Genomic DNA, 17,975 nt, shown 5'->3' with positions numbered 1-17,975 from the left:
AATTCATCGAACCCACAAAACACATCCTAGGAAAATTAATTAAAATTTATGTAGCTGGCCTCATAATTGGCCGGAACACAGTAAGGTTACAGAAATTAGACGTCAAAAACTTTTCTTTACTTGGCGTTGTAGTATAACAGATATCTTTAGGTTATTAGGTGCAAAGAGATGGATCTACTTACTACATAAAACTAATATTAGACATGATCTGATTTAAAATAGCCAGTAATAATCGAAAGAGAGTGAAATTGCAGACAAAACCGTTCATATTGGATTAAGTAAATGACCCCGAAAAGAGCCAAAAAGCAGAAAAAGGACAAATTAAATCCACCATCTTCTGGTTTCCAAATGGTTCAAATGGCTCTGAGCACTATGGGACTTCGGAAGTAATGAGTCAACTACAACTTAGAACTACTTAAACCTAACTAACCTACGGACATCACGCACATCCATGCCCGACGCAGGATTCGAACATGTAGAACCTATAACCGCTCGGCAACCCCGGCTGGCTCTTCTGGTTTACTATGACCCAAAACAAATATGTGTTTCATTGAGTTTCGTTTTGTGATACTCAGGTAAAACAAGTATGTTCATCAACTTCCGAATGCTGCTGATAACACAGCTATGAAAGCGTACAGTACAAAATGTTACGTAGCGTAACGTAGCACAGCGGGGACACAGGAAGGCAAGCAAGATTCCTTCAGCCTACTTCGGTGTGGCATAGCTTGCTCCGATGGAAGTAAAGCGCCTGCCCATTCGGCTGATAACGTGCGGCAGCTTCCCTGCCTAGCTAGGAGGCAAGCATGGGCACTTTATAAGAGGAATGTGTACACCTCTGCCAGAAGCTCTGGACTACAAGCGCCGTCAGCTACAGCAGTGTAGGATGGCCAGCGGCAGACACACAGCCCACTTGCGCTCGGAGCCGCATCTTAACGTGACACTACATAAACGCCATTTAGTTATGGTTCCAACAACACAGTTCGTTCTTAGTACAGTGAGACTTTTCTTTGTTGACATCGATAAGCTGAACTCTGTTTCTTGCTCCACTATTTGAATTCAGTCTTCGTCTGCTTGGAGAAATAAAGATTAAGTAAATCCTCTGTTTTTTGCGTTAACTTGTTCGCTAATCATTTCTGCTACTGTCCTGCTTTCTACGACAATAGTTGCTGCTCCACTCTACAGCCCACCTCTCCTTACCATTATATACAAAGTTCTACACGACGCAACTAATATTAGAATCTTTCCTGGGTTCTACTGGCATGTTACACATGACTGATATCCAGTATTTACTTTCATATAACAATGGATGAATTATAAACAAATGATCTCTTTTGCATTATTTTTCATATGAAATACCATTGACAGAGTGTTCTCTGCATTGCTCAGTTGCTGTAGTGTTGTAACGTGCATGAATACTCACCATAGCAAATAAATCACTAGCGATGCTGAGATAGAAGCGATTGTGAACCCTTCTGACTCGGAAGACCATACATGGTTCTGAGAGTCAGTATTACTATGTTTTATACAGTCAGCATTCTGTCAACAATACACTATTTTTCTTCTATGGAATACCGCCTACGTCCACTTCTGCAACACAGCCACATTTCTGCAGCCAAGTTGTCAAGAATACAACTGGAATTACAAGGTACACAGCCGCCAGGACTAATAACAAAGAAAGTTCATTTGAAATAGCACTTTATGCAACAACTGATAATTTAATTACTGGCATGTTACACATGACTGATATCCAGTATTTACTTTCATATAACAATGGATGAATTATAAACAAATGATCTCTTTTGCATTATTTTTCATATGAAATACCATTGACAGAGTGTTCTCTGCATTGCTCAGTTGCTGTAGTGTTGTAACGTGCATGAATACTCACCATAGCAAATAAATCACTAGCGATGCTGAGATAGAAGCGATTGTGAACCCTTCTGACTCGGAAGACCATACATGGTTCTGAGAGTCAGTATTACTATGTTTTATACAGTCAGCATTCTGTCAACAATACACTATTTTTCTTCTATGGAATACCGCCTACGTCCACTTCTGCAACACAGCCACATTTCTGCAGCCAAGTTGTCAAGAATACAACTGGAATTACAAGGTACACAGCCGCCAGGACTAATAACAAAGAAAGTTCATTTGAAATAGCACTTTATGCAACAACTGATAATTTAATTATGTAATGACAAACACTGAGGTTAAGCGAGAGCTGTGCTTCAGCTTACAAGTAAACTAAGACGTCGAAATGTAGCTTGTGAAATTTTTTCAACTTATTTCTACTTGGAACAGTAAGAGACAAACATGAAAGTGAAACTGTTAATAATGATGCCACAAACAATACACAAATTACACAGGAATAATCTACAGGGGAGTTCATGGTCTACCATATTACTTCACGATTGACACTTTAGTGATTAATTGCAGCCCAAAGAATAACAAAAATGTCTTCAGAATGAAATTTCACTCTTTAGCGGCGTATGAGCTTAGTGTTGACTTCCTGGCAGAATAAAACTGTGTACCCAACTAGGACTTGAATTTGAGACTTTTGAAAATTTCCCAGGTTCGATTACCAGTCCGTCACAAAGTTTTAAACTCCAAAGACGTTCGAAAAAATTTGTCATACTTACGTGTACGACAAGTAACGACATCTAAATCAACAGTAAAGGTGACTAATAAAAGCCAAAAATGATCGGGATCTGCAACAGACCTAAAGGGATTGTTGACGCACTTTATCAAGTAACAAGTACTTTGACCTGTAAACAAAGGACCAATCGCTGGCCAAAGATTGTTTTTTAGGACGCACAGGTGATGATACACACATGACGTGAGTTTTGTGTACCTAAGTAGAACTCACGTCAGTGGAACGCAAAGAAATTCGTAAGTGTGAGATTATTCTTAGAAGAACCTGAAAACACTCATAAAGTACCATACTGAACAAGATTTCAACTTCGTAGGTCGGGAAAACTGCTGAATTGTCAAGAACATCCAAAAAGCCGAATATACTGTCCCACTACTGAAATTTACAAGAAATGGAAAAACCTATAAAAGTACTAGTTACATTTTCTGCTCATCAAGTAGTGACAATAAGATGATATTTTTGCGTCAAAACTGTAACAGACATGTTTACAAAACTCACGTCATCGATTTGTGTCTAAGGTGCAGCAGTGAATAGCAACACTCGGTATGAAATTTATAAACACACAAGTCATAATAAATGTCACAAGTAATAATACGAATTCATTAGATAAATTGACCCAGTAATAATAGTATCACAAAATAAGTTGTATTTAGCTGTACACAATGATCAATAATTCTCCTTCTGATCAATAATGAATTTTAGGAACTTATTTTCCGGTTTCTGCACACATTTAACAGATTGGATCACATTAACTCAGTGGCGTCAGCAGGGCGAGAAGGTGGAGGGAGGCAGTGGGCTCCGCTGCCCCTGCTGCCAGTTTATTTCGTTTACGAATATGAAAAATATCTGTACCGCAGGGCCTGCGTTTTATAACATAAAATACCTGAAATAAATCCCTAAAATTACATATAAATATCAATAAAATGACATGAATGTGACATATTACACATTAAAGTGTTTTATAAAATAACTAGGTTAATGAAAAGCTTTATGGAAGACTGGAAATTAAATTGCAAAAAGGATAATTAATTTAAAATCACTGTTTCCCTTTAATAAATACCACTCGTTGTAAATGTGCGAAAATTGTTGAATAGCCAGCTTGCAGTATATGACAGTCGGCCTGCTGAGATTCTGGACAGTAAGGGGACGTCTGTTGCCGGACACTTCAGCATTTGCTGAAACAAATAGAGAGTGGACTTTAGTATTTTCCTTTAATTTCAAAAAACCAATCTAAAGAATCAACACACGAATATCAATATTTCACAACTAGAATTTACGTTTCGTACAATATCGACACAAAATAACGGTTGTTGCTTGTGCTAAAGTAGTGCTTTGACTTAAGTATAAATTATGGTCTGCACCATGATTAATCTATGCATGTTAATAACTCTTCATGGCCCCCACAATGCTGCAAACAACGACTGAAAATGTGTGCCATCTGAAGTTGAATCACAAAGCGATACGAGACCAGTTATAATAAAATAAAAATTGAACCATCACAAACGCCGACTGGTTGCAGTTATTTTATAAAACTTCATTCATCACAGTGATAGTGTTTCATGGCCATAATGTAAAAAAAATTCAGTACAAATACACTGACGTAAAAATACCGCAACATCAACAAGGAGTTGTGCGCCATAAACGAAACTTGGTAAGCGTGTTTCAACATCATAAAGATGATGTCTATGCAAATTTCGCTCCAGTCACATAAGAGTGACGCTAAGAGCGCCGCTATGACGATGCAGATCAGGTTTGCTTTGAATACATCTTGTAACGGTCGTGATTGTTAGTTATCTTTCATATTGGACGTGGTGAATTGATGTAATTGATGTTAGTCACAAATGGGTTAAAGGTGACAAAAACGCCATAATCAACACCTCACTGAGAATGAGCTAGGTCGTTTAATAGGGTAATAGGGTTACGAGAAAGTGGACGTTCCTTCTGCGATACTACCGAAAGACTCAGCAGGAATGTAACAACAGTGCGTGATTGTTGGAAGTGGTGGGTAGGACAATGTACGGTCATAAGAAGACCGAGCTCCGTATGTCGGTGCATGGCTCTGGCGCATCGAGCCCCAATGCGACAGCAATCTGAGCAGTAGTTGGCGCCACAATGACACACCGAACTGTTTAAAAAGGATTACTTAAAGCACAGCTCCGCGCCAGACGCCCCGTATCGTGAATTTCACTGACTCCAAACCACCGCCATCTGCAACTTCAGCGGTGTCAAGCGAGAGCTCATTTGAGGACAAGGTGGAGGTCTGTTGTGTATTCTGACGAAAGCTGGTCCAGCCTCGGTGCCAGTGACGGGCGGATGTTGATTAGAAGAAGGCCAGTTGAGAGCCTGCCACCACCCTCTCTGCGAGCTAGACACATTGGACCTACACCTGGAGTTATGGTCTGGGGTGTTATTTCGTATGACCGTAGGAGAACTCACGTGGTTATTCCACGCACTCTGACTGCAAACTTGTGCGTCTGTCTGGTGATTCGACCTGTTGTGCTGCCACTCATGAACGGTATTCCAGGGGGATGTTTTCCAAGAGGTTAACGCTCGCCCGTAAACCGCTGTTGTAGCCAGGCATGCTCCACACATTGTCAACGTGTTGCCTTGGTCAGCTCGAACTCCAATTGAGTACGTACGAGTATGGGACATCATCAGGCACCAAGTCTAGCGTCATCCACAAACAGCATTTACCGTCCATGTATATAACGACCAAGTGCCTCAGGCTTGGAACTCTATCCCACAAACTAGCGTCCGGCACCATTGTAACACAATGCATACTCGTTTGCATGCTTGTATTCAAAATTCTGACGATTAGACCGGTTTTTAATGTACCAGCAGTTTACATTTTCAGTGGCTTATCTCGTGCTTACATTTACCTGTGATCCTACAATTCTAAGCACTTAAATATGTTACCTAGACAAATATATTCTAAAAATTCCATTACTTTATATTAACTACTTTTTGGTGTTACGATTTTTCCCGTCAGTGTATATTGGTGCTCTTTTCCCAAGAGGTACATACATTGTTCGTTCGTGCCAACATTAAAACAATAAAATCTTGTCTTTTAAATGGACGGTAATCACAAATGTATAAAAATTAAGTAAAATCTTGAAAGTGACACAATCGTTAACAAATTAAATAAAGTACGTTGTCTAGGTGTCGAAAAACTTCGAATAAAATTTACGTTCCTACGGACAGAATATTCAGGATTACAGTGCTTGTGAACAATACGTACCTCATAAGGAAAGAAAGATTATATGTCAGCAGTCTCCGCATACCACTAACAAGCTGTAATAAAATGAAATGAAGGTGTGATAGACTGAATGGCGGAACTACTGCATGTGAACGCGGTCGCATGAGGAAAGATATCGATAGTGCGAGTTCCATCTCTGAAATGTTGCCTTCGTAAGGAACGAAAAAGTCAGCCTCTCGGTGCCCACGTCACTATATGCATACAACTTCATAAACTTCAAATGGCTATTGGTGCAAAAAGGCTAACTACTTCAAATTTCAAATTGCAGCTAGTAACTGTCAAGCATTAATTCAAAGTAGGTTATTGTGTTATATTTATTTTCATTTGCTGTAGAGGTGTTCATTTTTAATGCATGGTCACTGATTAGTAATTGTCGCTATTAGCCGGAACTTCTGCTAATCTAGGCGATCTTACAGTGGGTGGCGCTCCTTGACTAACTGTCTGACACCCTTCATTTAATTTATCTGATAATGACTAGTGCAAATAATTTGAGCATGAACGTCTTATTAATTCCCTTTCACAACAGCTGATCGTTACGGTGCAAACCGTAAATGAAAATGAGAGAGTCAAAAATGTACTACGTGTGATGAAATTCCAGAAGCAACAAACGGAGTCAAACTCAAATATCTCTATTTAATATCCCAGTTGTACTGAAGGAGAAATTATAGACCTAGTCAGTATCTATATTGGTTACAAGTGCTTTGATGAAAATGACGGTGGTCTCCTGGTCAGTATTTCCGATGTCGAAAGACATGTTGGAGGAAAGTAATGAGAAAGAAAAGTTTACGGTTCTCTTAGGTATAAGACTGTATTGAATCTAAGAAAACCTGACTAATATTGAAATTTCAAGAATAATGTAGATGGCATAAAGAGAACATTTCGATTGGAGTGTCTGTCATATCCATAGTTGGTTAATTCTAAAGCATATAAAGTGCACTTTGCAGGTTTCGTATATTTTACGGCCACGGATATCAGGGCGCGCTCACAAGCCGGCCATTCACCAGTTTTAAGAAGTTTCGCTTATCTCCAAACACGCACATCAATTCTGAATGGCACAAAGATTCAATTGGAAGGCCAAACAGTTTTGTTAATAAGGGTAATTCTCATTTATTGTTCCGTATCAGCAGCTCATATTTAATTATATTACATTATTAGTTCACTCTGGATAATTTTCAGGTCAAAGTAGTTGCGTCAGCGACTCGTCTTGTCTACTCAGAACCACATATCAAAGTACCCTGATTTGTGTTTCTGAGTAGACAAGGTGGGTTACTGAAGCAACTGCTTTGATCTGAAGCTCATCCATAGTGATCGAAACATGCAATCTAATTAAAAACTGAGGAACTCAGACGGAACGATGAATGAGAATTATCTTAATTGTCTAAACAGTTGCTGAATATCTCATGGACGATTATATCGACTATAAATGAGTTTTCATAATATTCTGACAAACGAGACTAAGAGGGCTGAAAAAACATCAATGAGAAAGTTCCAAAATCAGTAAAAACTAATCGCACTAAGTTGAAATCAGTTGTTTCTTACGTATTAGTTTGTGTGTTACATGGCTTGCCTTTAAAAGGAAAATCAAATTAACAAGCTGTTTTTGATAGTTTATTGCAGTTTAGGGTACAATCAGGTGGCAAAACATTGCGAAAACGTTTAGAAAAATCCCCTAAATTGGCAGATATACACTCCTGGAAATTGAAATAAGAACACCGTGAATTCATTGTCCCAGGAAGGGGAAACTTTATTGACACATTCCTGGGGTCAGATACATCACATGATCGTACTGACAGAACCACAGGCACATAGACAAAGGCAACAGAGCATGCACAATGTGGGCACTAGTACAGTGTATATCCACCTTTCGCAGCAATGCAGGCTGCTATTCTCCCATGGAGACGATCGTAGAGATGCTGGATGTAGTCCTGTGGAACGGCTTGCCATGCCATTTCCACCTGGCGCCTCAGTTGGACCAGCGTTCGTGCTGGACGTGCAGACCGCGTGAGACGACGCTTCATCCAGTCCCAAACATGCTCAATGGGGGACAGATCCGGAGATCTTGCTGGCCAGGGTAGTTGACTTACACCTTCTAGAGCACGTTGGGTGGCACGGGATACATGCGGACGTGCATTGTCCTGTTGGAACAGCAAGTTCCCTTGCCGGTCTAGGAATGGTAGAACGATGGGTTCGATGACGGTTTGGATGTACCGTGCACTATTCAGTGTCCCCTCGACGATCACCAGTGGTGTACGGCCAGTGTAGGAGATCGCTCCCCACACCATGATGCCGGGTGTTGGCCCTGTGTGCCTCGGTCGTATGCAGTCCTGATTGTGGCGCTCACCTGCACGGCGCCAAACACGCATACGAACATCATTGGCACCAAGGCAGAAGCGACTCTCATCGCTGAAGACGACACGTCTCCATTCGTCCCTCCATTCACGCCTGTCGCGACACCACTGGAGGCGGGCTGCACGATGTTGGGGCGTGAGCGGAAGACGGCCTAACGGTGTGCGGGACCGTAGCCCAGCTTCATGGAGACGGTTGCGAATGGTCCTCGCCGATACCCCAGGAGCAACAGTGTCCCTAATTTGCTGGGAAGTGGCGGTGCGGTCCCCTACGGCACTGCGTAGGATCCTACGGTCTTGGCGTGCATCCGTGCGTCGCTGCGGTCCGGTCCCAGGTCGACGGGCACGTGCACCTTCCGCCGACCACTGGCGACAACATCGATGTACTGTGGAGACCTCACGCCCCACGTGTTGAGCAATTCGGCGGTACGTCCACCCGGCCTCCCGCATGCCCACTATACGCCCTCGCTCAAAGTCCGTCAACTGCACATACGGTTCACGTCCACGCTGTCGCGGCATGCTACCAGTGTTAAAGACTGCGATGGAGCTCCGTATGCCACGGCAAACTGGCTGACACTGACGGCGGCGGTGCACAAATGCTGCGCAGCTAGCGCCATTCGACGGCCAACACCACGGTTCCTGGTGTGTCCGCTGTGCCGTGCGTGTGATCATTGCTTGTACAGCCCTCTCGCAGTGTCCGGAGCAAGTATGGTGGGTCTGACACACCGGTGTCAATGTGTTCTTTTTTCCATTTCCAGGAGTGTATTTCTCATACGTACCACAATGAATTAGACCCTGAAACAAAATTGTACAGTTTTATATGATGCACTAATGCATTGTCCAACAGGTAGCACGTGAGCGGAAACACAATTTGGTTTCCACGTAAGTGGACTTAGAAATCGATGATGAATTATGTGGTTATGGTTCAAAAATGCATAGTGTGAAAAACGTTTCCCACATGAAATTTTTAACTACAAGAAAACAGTTAACTGAGTGAATAGAATTTACGATGGGGCCAATAAAAAGATAATGCAAATGACGAAACAACGTAAAATACGCGTATGTAAAACGTTTTGCTAAAAATATTTTATTACGTTATTTAAACACTGACCATGTAGAAAAAGTGCAACTTAGCAGCTAATATCAGAACATGATGAGCAGATATAAATATCCTCAAAATTTCTGAATCAGATGTATGGGAAGAATGTTTTGCCACTACATCCTGGCGCCCCAGCATTTAACCGAACAGTTTATCTGAACGGGAAAGTAACTACCAGTTTAAAAAAATGTTCCTGTGATGACTTGAAATACAGGCGTTTGGTTACAAGTAAAGAACAGCCCTATGAGAAAGCTGTGAGTTCCACGTGATGACCTAAGATCTCAGTTCAAGTACCTATTCGTCAATTCATTGTGAGAAAAGGTATGTGACAATGATCTGGAGGCAGTGTACACCACCTGGCACAAAAAAGTGAATCACCCAGATGACATGGTCTCATGTCAATGTAGCTTCGTGCACCTACATACCATCGGTGACTATGCCAATAACTGGAGTTGCACTTCTCTGTGAAAGGTAGTACTGTGGCCAAAGTGCGTTAGCATTATTACGAGACGTGGTAAAAAACACATTTTCCGACGAAAAGCATCCGGACACCCCTATGTAGACCGTTAGATGTCGCGAGAGGTTGACCTGTGTACAAAGAGGCAGAGGGTATTGTGTTGTGATTGGAGATGTAGGTAAAGTAGAAATTGTTGGCCAGGAGAGTCGAGTAACTTCGAGTTTGGACTAGTACGTAATTGAATGTTACCTAAGTAACAAATCCGTCAGAGACTTTTTAATCATTCTATAGCTGTCGGGATCAACTGTTGCTAATGCAAGTGTGAAGTGGAAACATGAAGCAACGAACACAGCTAGACCTAAATAAGGCAAACATCACATACTGACGGAGAGGGAATGTCGAACATTGTGGAGGGTGCTTGTAAAAAAAAATCACATGAAATCATCAAAAAACATAACTGATGAATACCAATATGCTACCTGCAAGCTAGATAGCACAGCGGCTGTGAGAAGAGCGTTAAAAAGAAAAAGTTACAATAGTCGACCCACTCCCGCCAAACACACATTTCGCTAGTAAGTGTGGTGTATAGGTGTAAGTGTGCTGTAAAGGTAGTGTAAAGAGTAACGCCATTTCCCCGTGGATGACTGGAAACGACGGATTTGGAGTGATGAATGACGCTATATACTGTAGCAGTCCGCTGGAAGGGTTTGTGCTTGGTTAACCCCTGGATAACGTTGCCTGCAATCATACATATCGCCTACAGTGGTGTTCTGAGGATATGATGCAACGGTATGGGAGTGTTTTGTGCTTAGGGTGTGCTCCCTTTATTGCGCTTAAGAAAATACTAAATGTGAAAGGGTGTGAAGAAATTTTACAGGATTTAGCACTGCGTAATATGGGGTAACACTAAAATGTGTCTGAAATCCTTGGATCCTATAGTATAGAACGAGTATGAACATTGTTAGACGTCGAGTGATCACTGTGGAGGATACAGAAATGCGGCGTAACAGTGGAAGAGAACGGTATCAACACTGGATGTAATTTGAAACTGGCCCAATTGTGGCTCTTCATTTGGCCAGCTGGTCGAACCGTGTAGTATCCAGATTTGAGTGGCACTCGAATGTGACAGTCGCAAGTTGTTGCACTTGCATGCACGTCGTCAAGTTTCCGATCGGGCACGGCTGCCCATCGCAAAGGAGGATTGCCGTATTGTGCACCTAGCACACCGCAACCCATTCACATGTGTCAACACAGTACAAGTGATGATCTACGACAGCATTTTGTGTCATCCCGTAACATTGGTCGGAGGCTAGCAGCAGCCTGTCCACGGAATTACTGTCCGATGCGTATATCGCCTTTAACGCTAGAACACAAACGGCTGCCTCTGAAGTGATGCCTTGGCTGGGAAGCATTAACAGCCGATGAATGGCATCTCATGGTGTTGAGCTGTTAACTGCACTTCTGCACCACCCCGGATTACCGTCAGTGATGAGTAAGGTGGTGGCCTAGGAATGGGGTCCCACGCTATCTGAACTAAATATTTCCGGACACCAACTAGCTCACATTAAAAAGGCATGTGTCCTCTCTTCACTATTATGACGGCTTGAAATCTGCTGGGGCCACTTTAAACGAGGTTTCTGAATGCCTAGAGTAGAATGGCAACTCACTCGTCCTCAACAGCCAAAATGAGAGGATATACTGATGTTGGAAACTTGGGTCTGGAGCGAATAGGACGTTCTGACTTCTCCCACTGGTGTTCCGTGGGGTACAGGTATGGGATCTGTGCAGACCAGACCATCTCAGGAACCTCATTGACCACAAACAACTGCGTTACAAGTGCCGGTTTATGACAGGTTGCATTGGCATTCTGATATAAACAAACGTTGGTTTAGAACTGTTCATCTACTATGCACAATACAACATGCTGTAAAATGTGTAAACATCCTTTGCATTTAGCATTTTTTCAAGCACAATAAAGTAACCAGACCCTAACCACAGAAAGACCACCATACCATAATAACAACACCTCCGTACTCCATTGTCGTCGGCACGCATGATGGCATGTAACGTAATTCAGGAATTCGCCAAGCTCAAACCCTTCCACAGGATTCCAACAGTGTATAGCGCCATTAATCACTCCAAATCGACCGTTTCTAGTCATCTTTTGTGCAGTGGCGTCGGTCTTTATCCCACCTCCTGCTTTGCATAGCCTTGAATACAGAAATGTGTGGTTTACGGTGAGATGCTTGACCATTTTACTTGTTTCTCGGTTACTCCTACAAGCAGTCATTATACTAGCTGGAATGCTGGTAGCACACTGAACCTCACCAGTGATTCCTTCCACTTATTTAAAGCCGGCCGAGGTGGCCGTGCGGTTCTAGGCGCTTCAGTCCGGAACCGCGGGACTGCTACGGTCGCAGGTTCGAATCCTGCCTCGGGCATGGATGCGTGTGGTGTCCTTAGATTAGTTAGGTTTAAGTAGTTCTAAGTTCTAGGGGACTGATAACCTAATATGTTAAGTCCCATAGTGCTCAGAGCCATTTGAACCAACTTATTTAAAGCAAGATTTTACAACCACTCTCCTCAATACTTGCCTCTTGCCATCGGTCAGTGTATGAGGTCCGCTTGGTGTTTAGCTGTTATGGCTGCTTCGCGTTTCCACCTCATTTTCACATTAGAAACAGTCGACTTCGGTAGCTTTACAAGGCTTATAATGCCCCTGATGACTTTGTTACTCAGTCGACATCGAACGACTAGCCCACGTTCCAAGACACTGAGCTCTCCTGACAGACTCTTTCTGCTATTACTGCTTCACTGCCGCCAACACAATACTTCCCTGGTTGTTTACTGACTGATCCACCTCTCGTGACATCTAGTGGCCAGTTCCGCATTATACAAGTGTGTTCAGATACTTGTGAGCAGAAAGTGTATTCCATCTGCACGTCTAAATAAAACAGAAGGAACTCTTCCAATAATTGCATACTAATAATCAATTTGGCGATTACGATGACAGAAGGCTCATACAATCCGACTAAAATATATATGCAATTCTAGACTATCGAAAAGAGATGGGAGTTTTAGTAAATAGACTGATAACCGACGTTATAATCTCCAAACGATTACATGTAAAGAAATTTCATAAACGTAGAAAGGGAAAACAGTGGTATTGCGACAGCGCAACTGTTACATTTCATTGCATGTAAAAATGACGTATTTATCATGTTTAGTGTTGTTAGCAACCCGGTAGTGCACCTAAGGGGCATGAAGAGTGTCTGGGGTTGAGTGATCACCGTGAAGGACACGGATATGCCGCGTAGTCACGTGAGACTGAGGAATCGGCACCTGACAGAATTTGAAATGGGCCTCATTGTATGTTTTCAGTGTGCTAGCTGGTCGAATCGTACAATATTAAGATTTGTGAGGCATTCGGATCTGACAGTGTTCCGATGTTGAAAAACATGGGATCCTGAGGACAGACATAACTCTTCGTCATGTTTCTGGTCGACTATCTCTGACCACCACAGGCGAGAATAGCCCCACTGCGTACCTAGCGCACCGAACCCATTATTATTTGCACCTGCCATACGAGAACAAGCAATGGACTCTGTGGAACATCTGTGTCATAATGCACCGTTGGTCCGTGACTACCAACGGCCGTATTAGAGAACTGCCGTCCATTGCGTAGGTTGCCTTTAACACTACAGCACAAACGCCTGCGTTTTGATTGGTGAGATTTCTGAAAAGCAAGGACTTCTTTTCCACCTTCCTCTGATACAGATTAATGATGGAATATGCTTTCCGAAAAGGCGACCAACATCGTCTTAATCTTCGACTTTGTCAGGCGACTTTTTGGAAGGTGGGGAAGACGGTGAACATATCGCCCTGTAATGATGCGGATATCCAACAACGCGAGAGCCGGCCGCTGTGGTCGAGCGGCTCTAGACGCTTCAGTCCGTAACCGCGCTGCTGGTACTGTCGCAGGTTCGAATCCTGCCTGGGGCATGGATGTGTGTGATGTCATTAGGTTAGTTAGGTTCAAGTAGCTCTAAGTCTAGGAGACTGATGACCTCAGATGTTAAGTCCCACAGTGCTTAGAGCCATTTGAGCCATTTGAAAAACGCGAGAACACGGTGCTTCGAGTGATTCCACAAGAAGCGTTTGCTGACCGTTTCCGATGTCAGAACTGTAGTGTTGCTAATGGTGAATACTATGAAGTACAGGAAAGATATTTTGTTTATGACGCTTGTTCCCTTTATTTTCTGTGACCAATCACGGAACTTTTCAGATTGGAGTTTTATTTACGTTCTCAATACTTTGATTGTAAAGATTGTATTAAACATCAACGTTACCTTATTAAAACAGACATACACGTCCTGAGAAAAGTATTGTTGCGCCACGAGTAAGCACAGGCGTGGATTTGGGGAATTCTTGTAAATTTCACGCAGATATGGCTGGAAAGTAGTAGCTGAGGGACCAATTGTCACATCGGATTGCAGGTGTGGCCATTGTTTATATTTAGCAAACGATTCTACGAGGCAGGTTCACGACACCGCTCGCAGGCGAGGAGGCACGGGCTGGCGGGCACTGTCTACATGTCTGAAGTAATCAGGGCAGCTGTGAAGAACCCATACATTGCAGTTACAACATCACCTAATGACCTTTGTCTAGGGGCCGAAGCGGGCTGAGGAAGCTGACGTCGTAATTATTATAGAGCACTCCACTTGTCCCTCCAGAGGAACTACGTCAGAGGTGGAGGGAAAAGACGTATAGATAAGCGAGCCCAGAGGCTCAAACCGGGAGTGTGTCGCCATTCAGTCCGTACCTAGAACCGGAGTGCATAACGACCGTTTAGTTTGGAGGCCTACTACGAAGACCTCCGCGGATGGCTATCGGCGTCTAGCCGGCTCGCTGGAACCACCACAACCTCCGCTGCACGGACGCGCTATAGCTGTGGCGGAGCGGGCCGCACGTTGCAGCTGCACCAGCAAGAGGAGCGAGAGAGCTGCTTGCCTCCGCTCTCTGGGTGAATCATCCCGCGGACTGCATTCTACAGACCGTAGGGGCGGGACTGGGGCGCGAACTCGCAGCCTACCGAGTTCAGAGCTGTCCGCTGCCCCTGACCGAACTACCCTGGGCGAACGGCCGGATCTTGTAAGGCTCACTACAACGACGACGAACGGCTGTTTCCCATCGGCGCTCTACATGGAGTCCAGGAGTTGCGACTGAGGGAGCTGTAAGCTGTGTCGTGGGCTGCCGGCGCAGCCAACACATGGAGCGGCCACTTATCTGTGGCGTGAGTATGGGAGCTACGTCTGGACGCCGACGCAGCGGATTCCAGCATTGGCACTGGCGCTGGCCAACGCATGCACACCACACGGCGCCTCCACCGGGATCAGCGAGAGGCTGGCTGTGTACCGTCGACGCAATAAAGTCAACGAAACAGTTTCCGGTGTTTCTCTGCACACTTTGGCTTGATTCACCCATCTCTGCCGGACCATACCTCTCGGTCGTCCTGACTTGTTACGACCCATGAACTCGGGGGTTTATAACAATTTGGTGTCAGGAAGTGGTCTTTTCGCTTTCCAACACAATACGCTGTGTTGGGAAGTGTTCGTCCAGGTGCAACACTACACTCTGATGAGAGAGCTGGTTTTGGTGAGTGGTAAGTGAGGCATTAGGCCTGACGTAGGTGGTACCAGCTCACTACAATTTGCTGCGGTGAGTCTACGTTTATCATATGATATTTTTGATGTTTGGTCTCTTTGTCAGAGTTAGTTGTGTGAGCCAGGTTACACGATGTTTAGAGTTACTTTCGTGAAGCCACAGGAACCCGTGGTCTTGTCTTTGTTCGGAGATAATGGTGGATGTTGCTATGTACCAGAGCTGTAGCAGATGTTTGTTCTCTGTGTAGGCGTACTGATCATCTGTCTAGCAGTTGTACTGAGTGTAGATATGCGATGATTCGCCGGAGGAATTAATTTGTGGTTACGTTTTTTTTTGTAGGGTTAAATTTGAGTTTGTGTTTTGTCTTAAAAAAAATTGAATTAAACTGACAGTAGAGTACGCAAAATCGTGGAAACACATGCCAATACCTCAGAAGCAATTGTGGCCTTAACTCAGATAGTACAATCGTTAACATAGTAGTTTTAGGATATGAAACAGAGAAATTTCGATCTTAATCGTGAGTTACAGGCTCGTAAAGAGAGTGACGATCAGTCACAATCAGGGTCATGGGCGAGTAAGTCTGGACTTAGAGTGCTTTCTGTTCCTTATGACGCAGTAATGGAAGCACCAATTAATCTTTTCTTGGGCAAGGCAACGGAGGACGTGACAGTTTGCGTTAAGGATGTTATCGACGCTGCAGATGCACGTGGGTAGTCAGATGAAGAAACCTTATGTGTTCCGAATATGCGTTTGGCGGGGGAAGTCAGTTGTCTACCACGAGACATTGAGTAAACCACACACATTCCAGGAGTGGGCCACTCTATTGTTCCAGCAGTACCAAAAGCAGAACAATGCGCGATTTTTTCGGGACAAATTAAGTACGTTGTCGATACTACGCAACGAGTCTGTGGAAGCATTCTCGGATATAATCAGTAAGGCAAATGCGAATACTTACTTACAGACCAAGAATGCAGAAGCCAGCGGGTACTGTTGCAGGAGGTAGATAATAGAGCGGTGGATGTTCTTTGCGTGGTATAACCAGTGAAATATCGCAGAGGGTACGGATGGAGAACCCAGTGGACTTACAATCAGCCCTTAGGATCGCAACACTTATAAAGGAGGTGGATATTGTCACAAAGCCGAGAGTGGACCGCTGGCCAGAGTGGCCGTGCGCTTCTAGGCGCTACAGTCTGGAACCACGAGACCGCTACGGTCGCAGGTTCGAATCCTGCCTCGGGCATGGATGTGTGTGATGTCCTTAGGTTAGTTAGGTTTAAGTAGTTCTAAGTTCTAGGGGGCTGATGACCTCAGAAGTTGAGTCCCATAGTGCTCGGAGCCATTTGAACCAACCAGAGAGTGTACCACGGTGTGTTCGCTTCTGAAGTCAAGTGTTATAGATAGCTACTCAAACTGATGGCACTAATGTGCATTTCGTGCAACTGTTTCAGCGTCATGATCGGCCTCGCCTTAAAGCGGCTGTTAGGCGCGTTAACATAGGGCTTGGGATGGTGCTGATGGCAGAGGGCATGGGTCACATCTCGGTGATGCCAGCCGGGTCTATCAGTAGATCGGGTTTCACTAGGCATGGTCTGCACCCAATGGATATGGGAAGAGGAGGCTGGCTAAGCTTATAGTTGACAGTGTAGTGAGTGGTGTTGGTGGTGGTGGGGTCACTCATGGAAAAATTCCTGTAGTAGTTGGTGTTAGAGCTGCACCTGTTTTAGACTGAAGTTAGCTCATAGGTATACTTGTTTAAAATAAGTCCCTCTAACAATGGGCTCACCTTCCGAGGATGTAATATTTCCAAGTAGAGAAGGAATTAGAATATTTCATCAAAATATAAGAGGTATTAGAAATAGAGTTAGTGAACTGCTTATAGATGTTGACTCTGAAATTATTGGTATATCAGAGCACCACTTAATGAATTTGACAATTCAGAGGCTTCCTTTACCAGGATACAGATTAGCTGGCTTTTTCTCAAGGAGTTCCTTGCGGGGTGGGGGAGTGGCTATGTACGTAAAAAACAGCATTCCATTTGAGTCCATAGACGTATCACGACACTGCACTAAACAGGTATTTGTATGTTGTGCAGGGGCAGTTGAATTAAGTGAAATTAAACTTCTAATTGCTGTAATATACAGTATAGTCCCCTAACTTCGACTTCAGAGCATTCCTGCTCAAGTTACAGAGGGTTCTTCATTCACTTTGTAGAAGGTACCAGAAATTTGATATGTGTGGTGACTTCAGTATCAATTCCGTACATGATAGTGCGAGAAAAGGGATGTGATAGATCTCCTAAATTCATATGATCTGAAGCAGACTGTGTTTATTCCAACTAGACTGCAGGAGAACAGTAGAACAGCCACAGACAAGATTTTTACTCATTCTCCATTAAAATGGACCGTTTACCAATTGCGGAAAAGGTCGATATCGTGTTGATGTATAGCTATTTTGAACAAAATACCCAACGGGCGTGTGCTATGTATGCTGCTCGGTATCCTGGA

General features: G+C 43.7%; 1 protein-coding gene across 1 annotated transcript in view; it reads left to right on the top strand.

Moving 5' to 3' along the window:
- LOC126249197 (agrin-like) overlaps positions 1-9,109 on the top strand; it is a 117,073-nt gene extending 107,964 nt beyond the window's left edge. Inside the window, exon 5 of the mRNA XM_049950851.1 lies at positions 9,099-9,109. Within this exon, the coding sequence (XP_049806808.1) occupies positions 9,099-9,109 (11 nt within the window). The remainder of the gene's footprint in view (positions 1-9,098) is intronic.
- Positions 9,110-17,975: the final 8,866 nt, after the last annotated feature.

This window comes from Schistocerca nitens, chromosome 3 (assembly GCF_023898315.1).
Source record: "Schistocerca nitens isolate TAMUIC-IGC-003100 chromosome 3, iqSchNite1.1, whole genome shotgun sequence".
Classification (NCBI taxonomy): domain Eukaryota; kingdom Metazoa; phylum Arthropoda; class Insecta; order Orthoptera; family Acrididae; genus Schistocerca; species Schistocerca nitens.
This window is presented reverse-complemented; position numbering and strand designations above follow the sequence as displayed.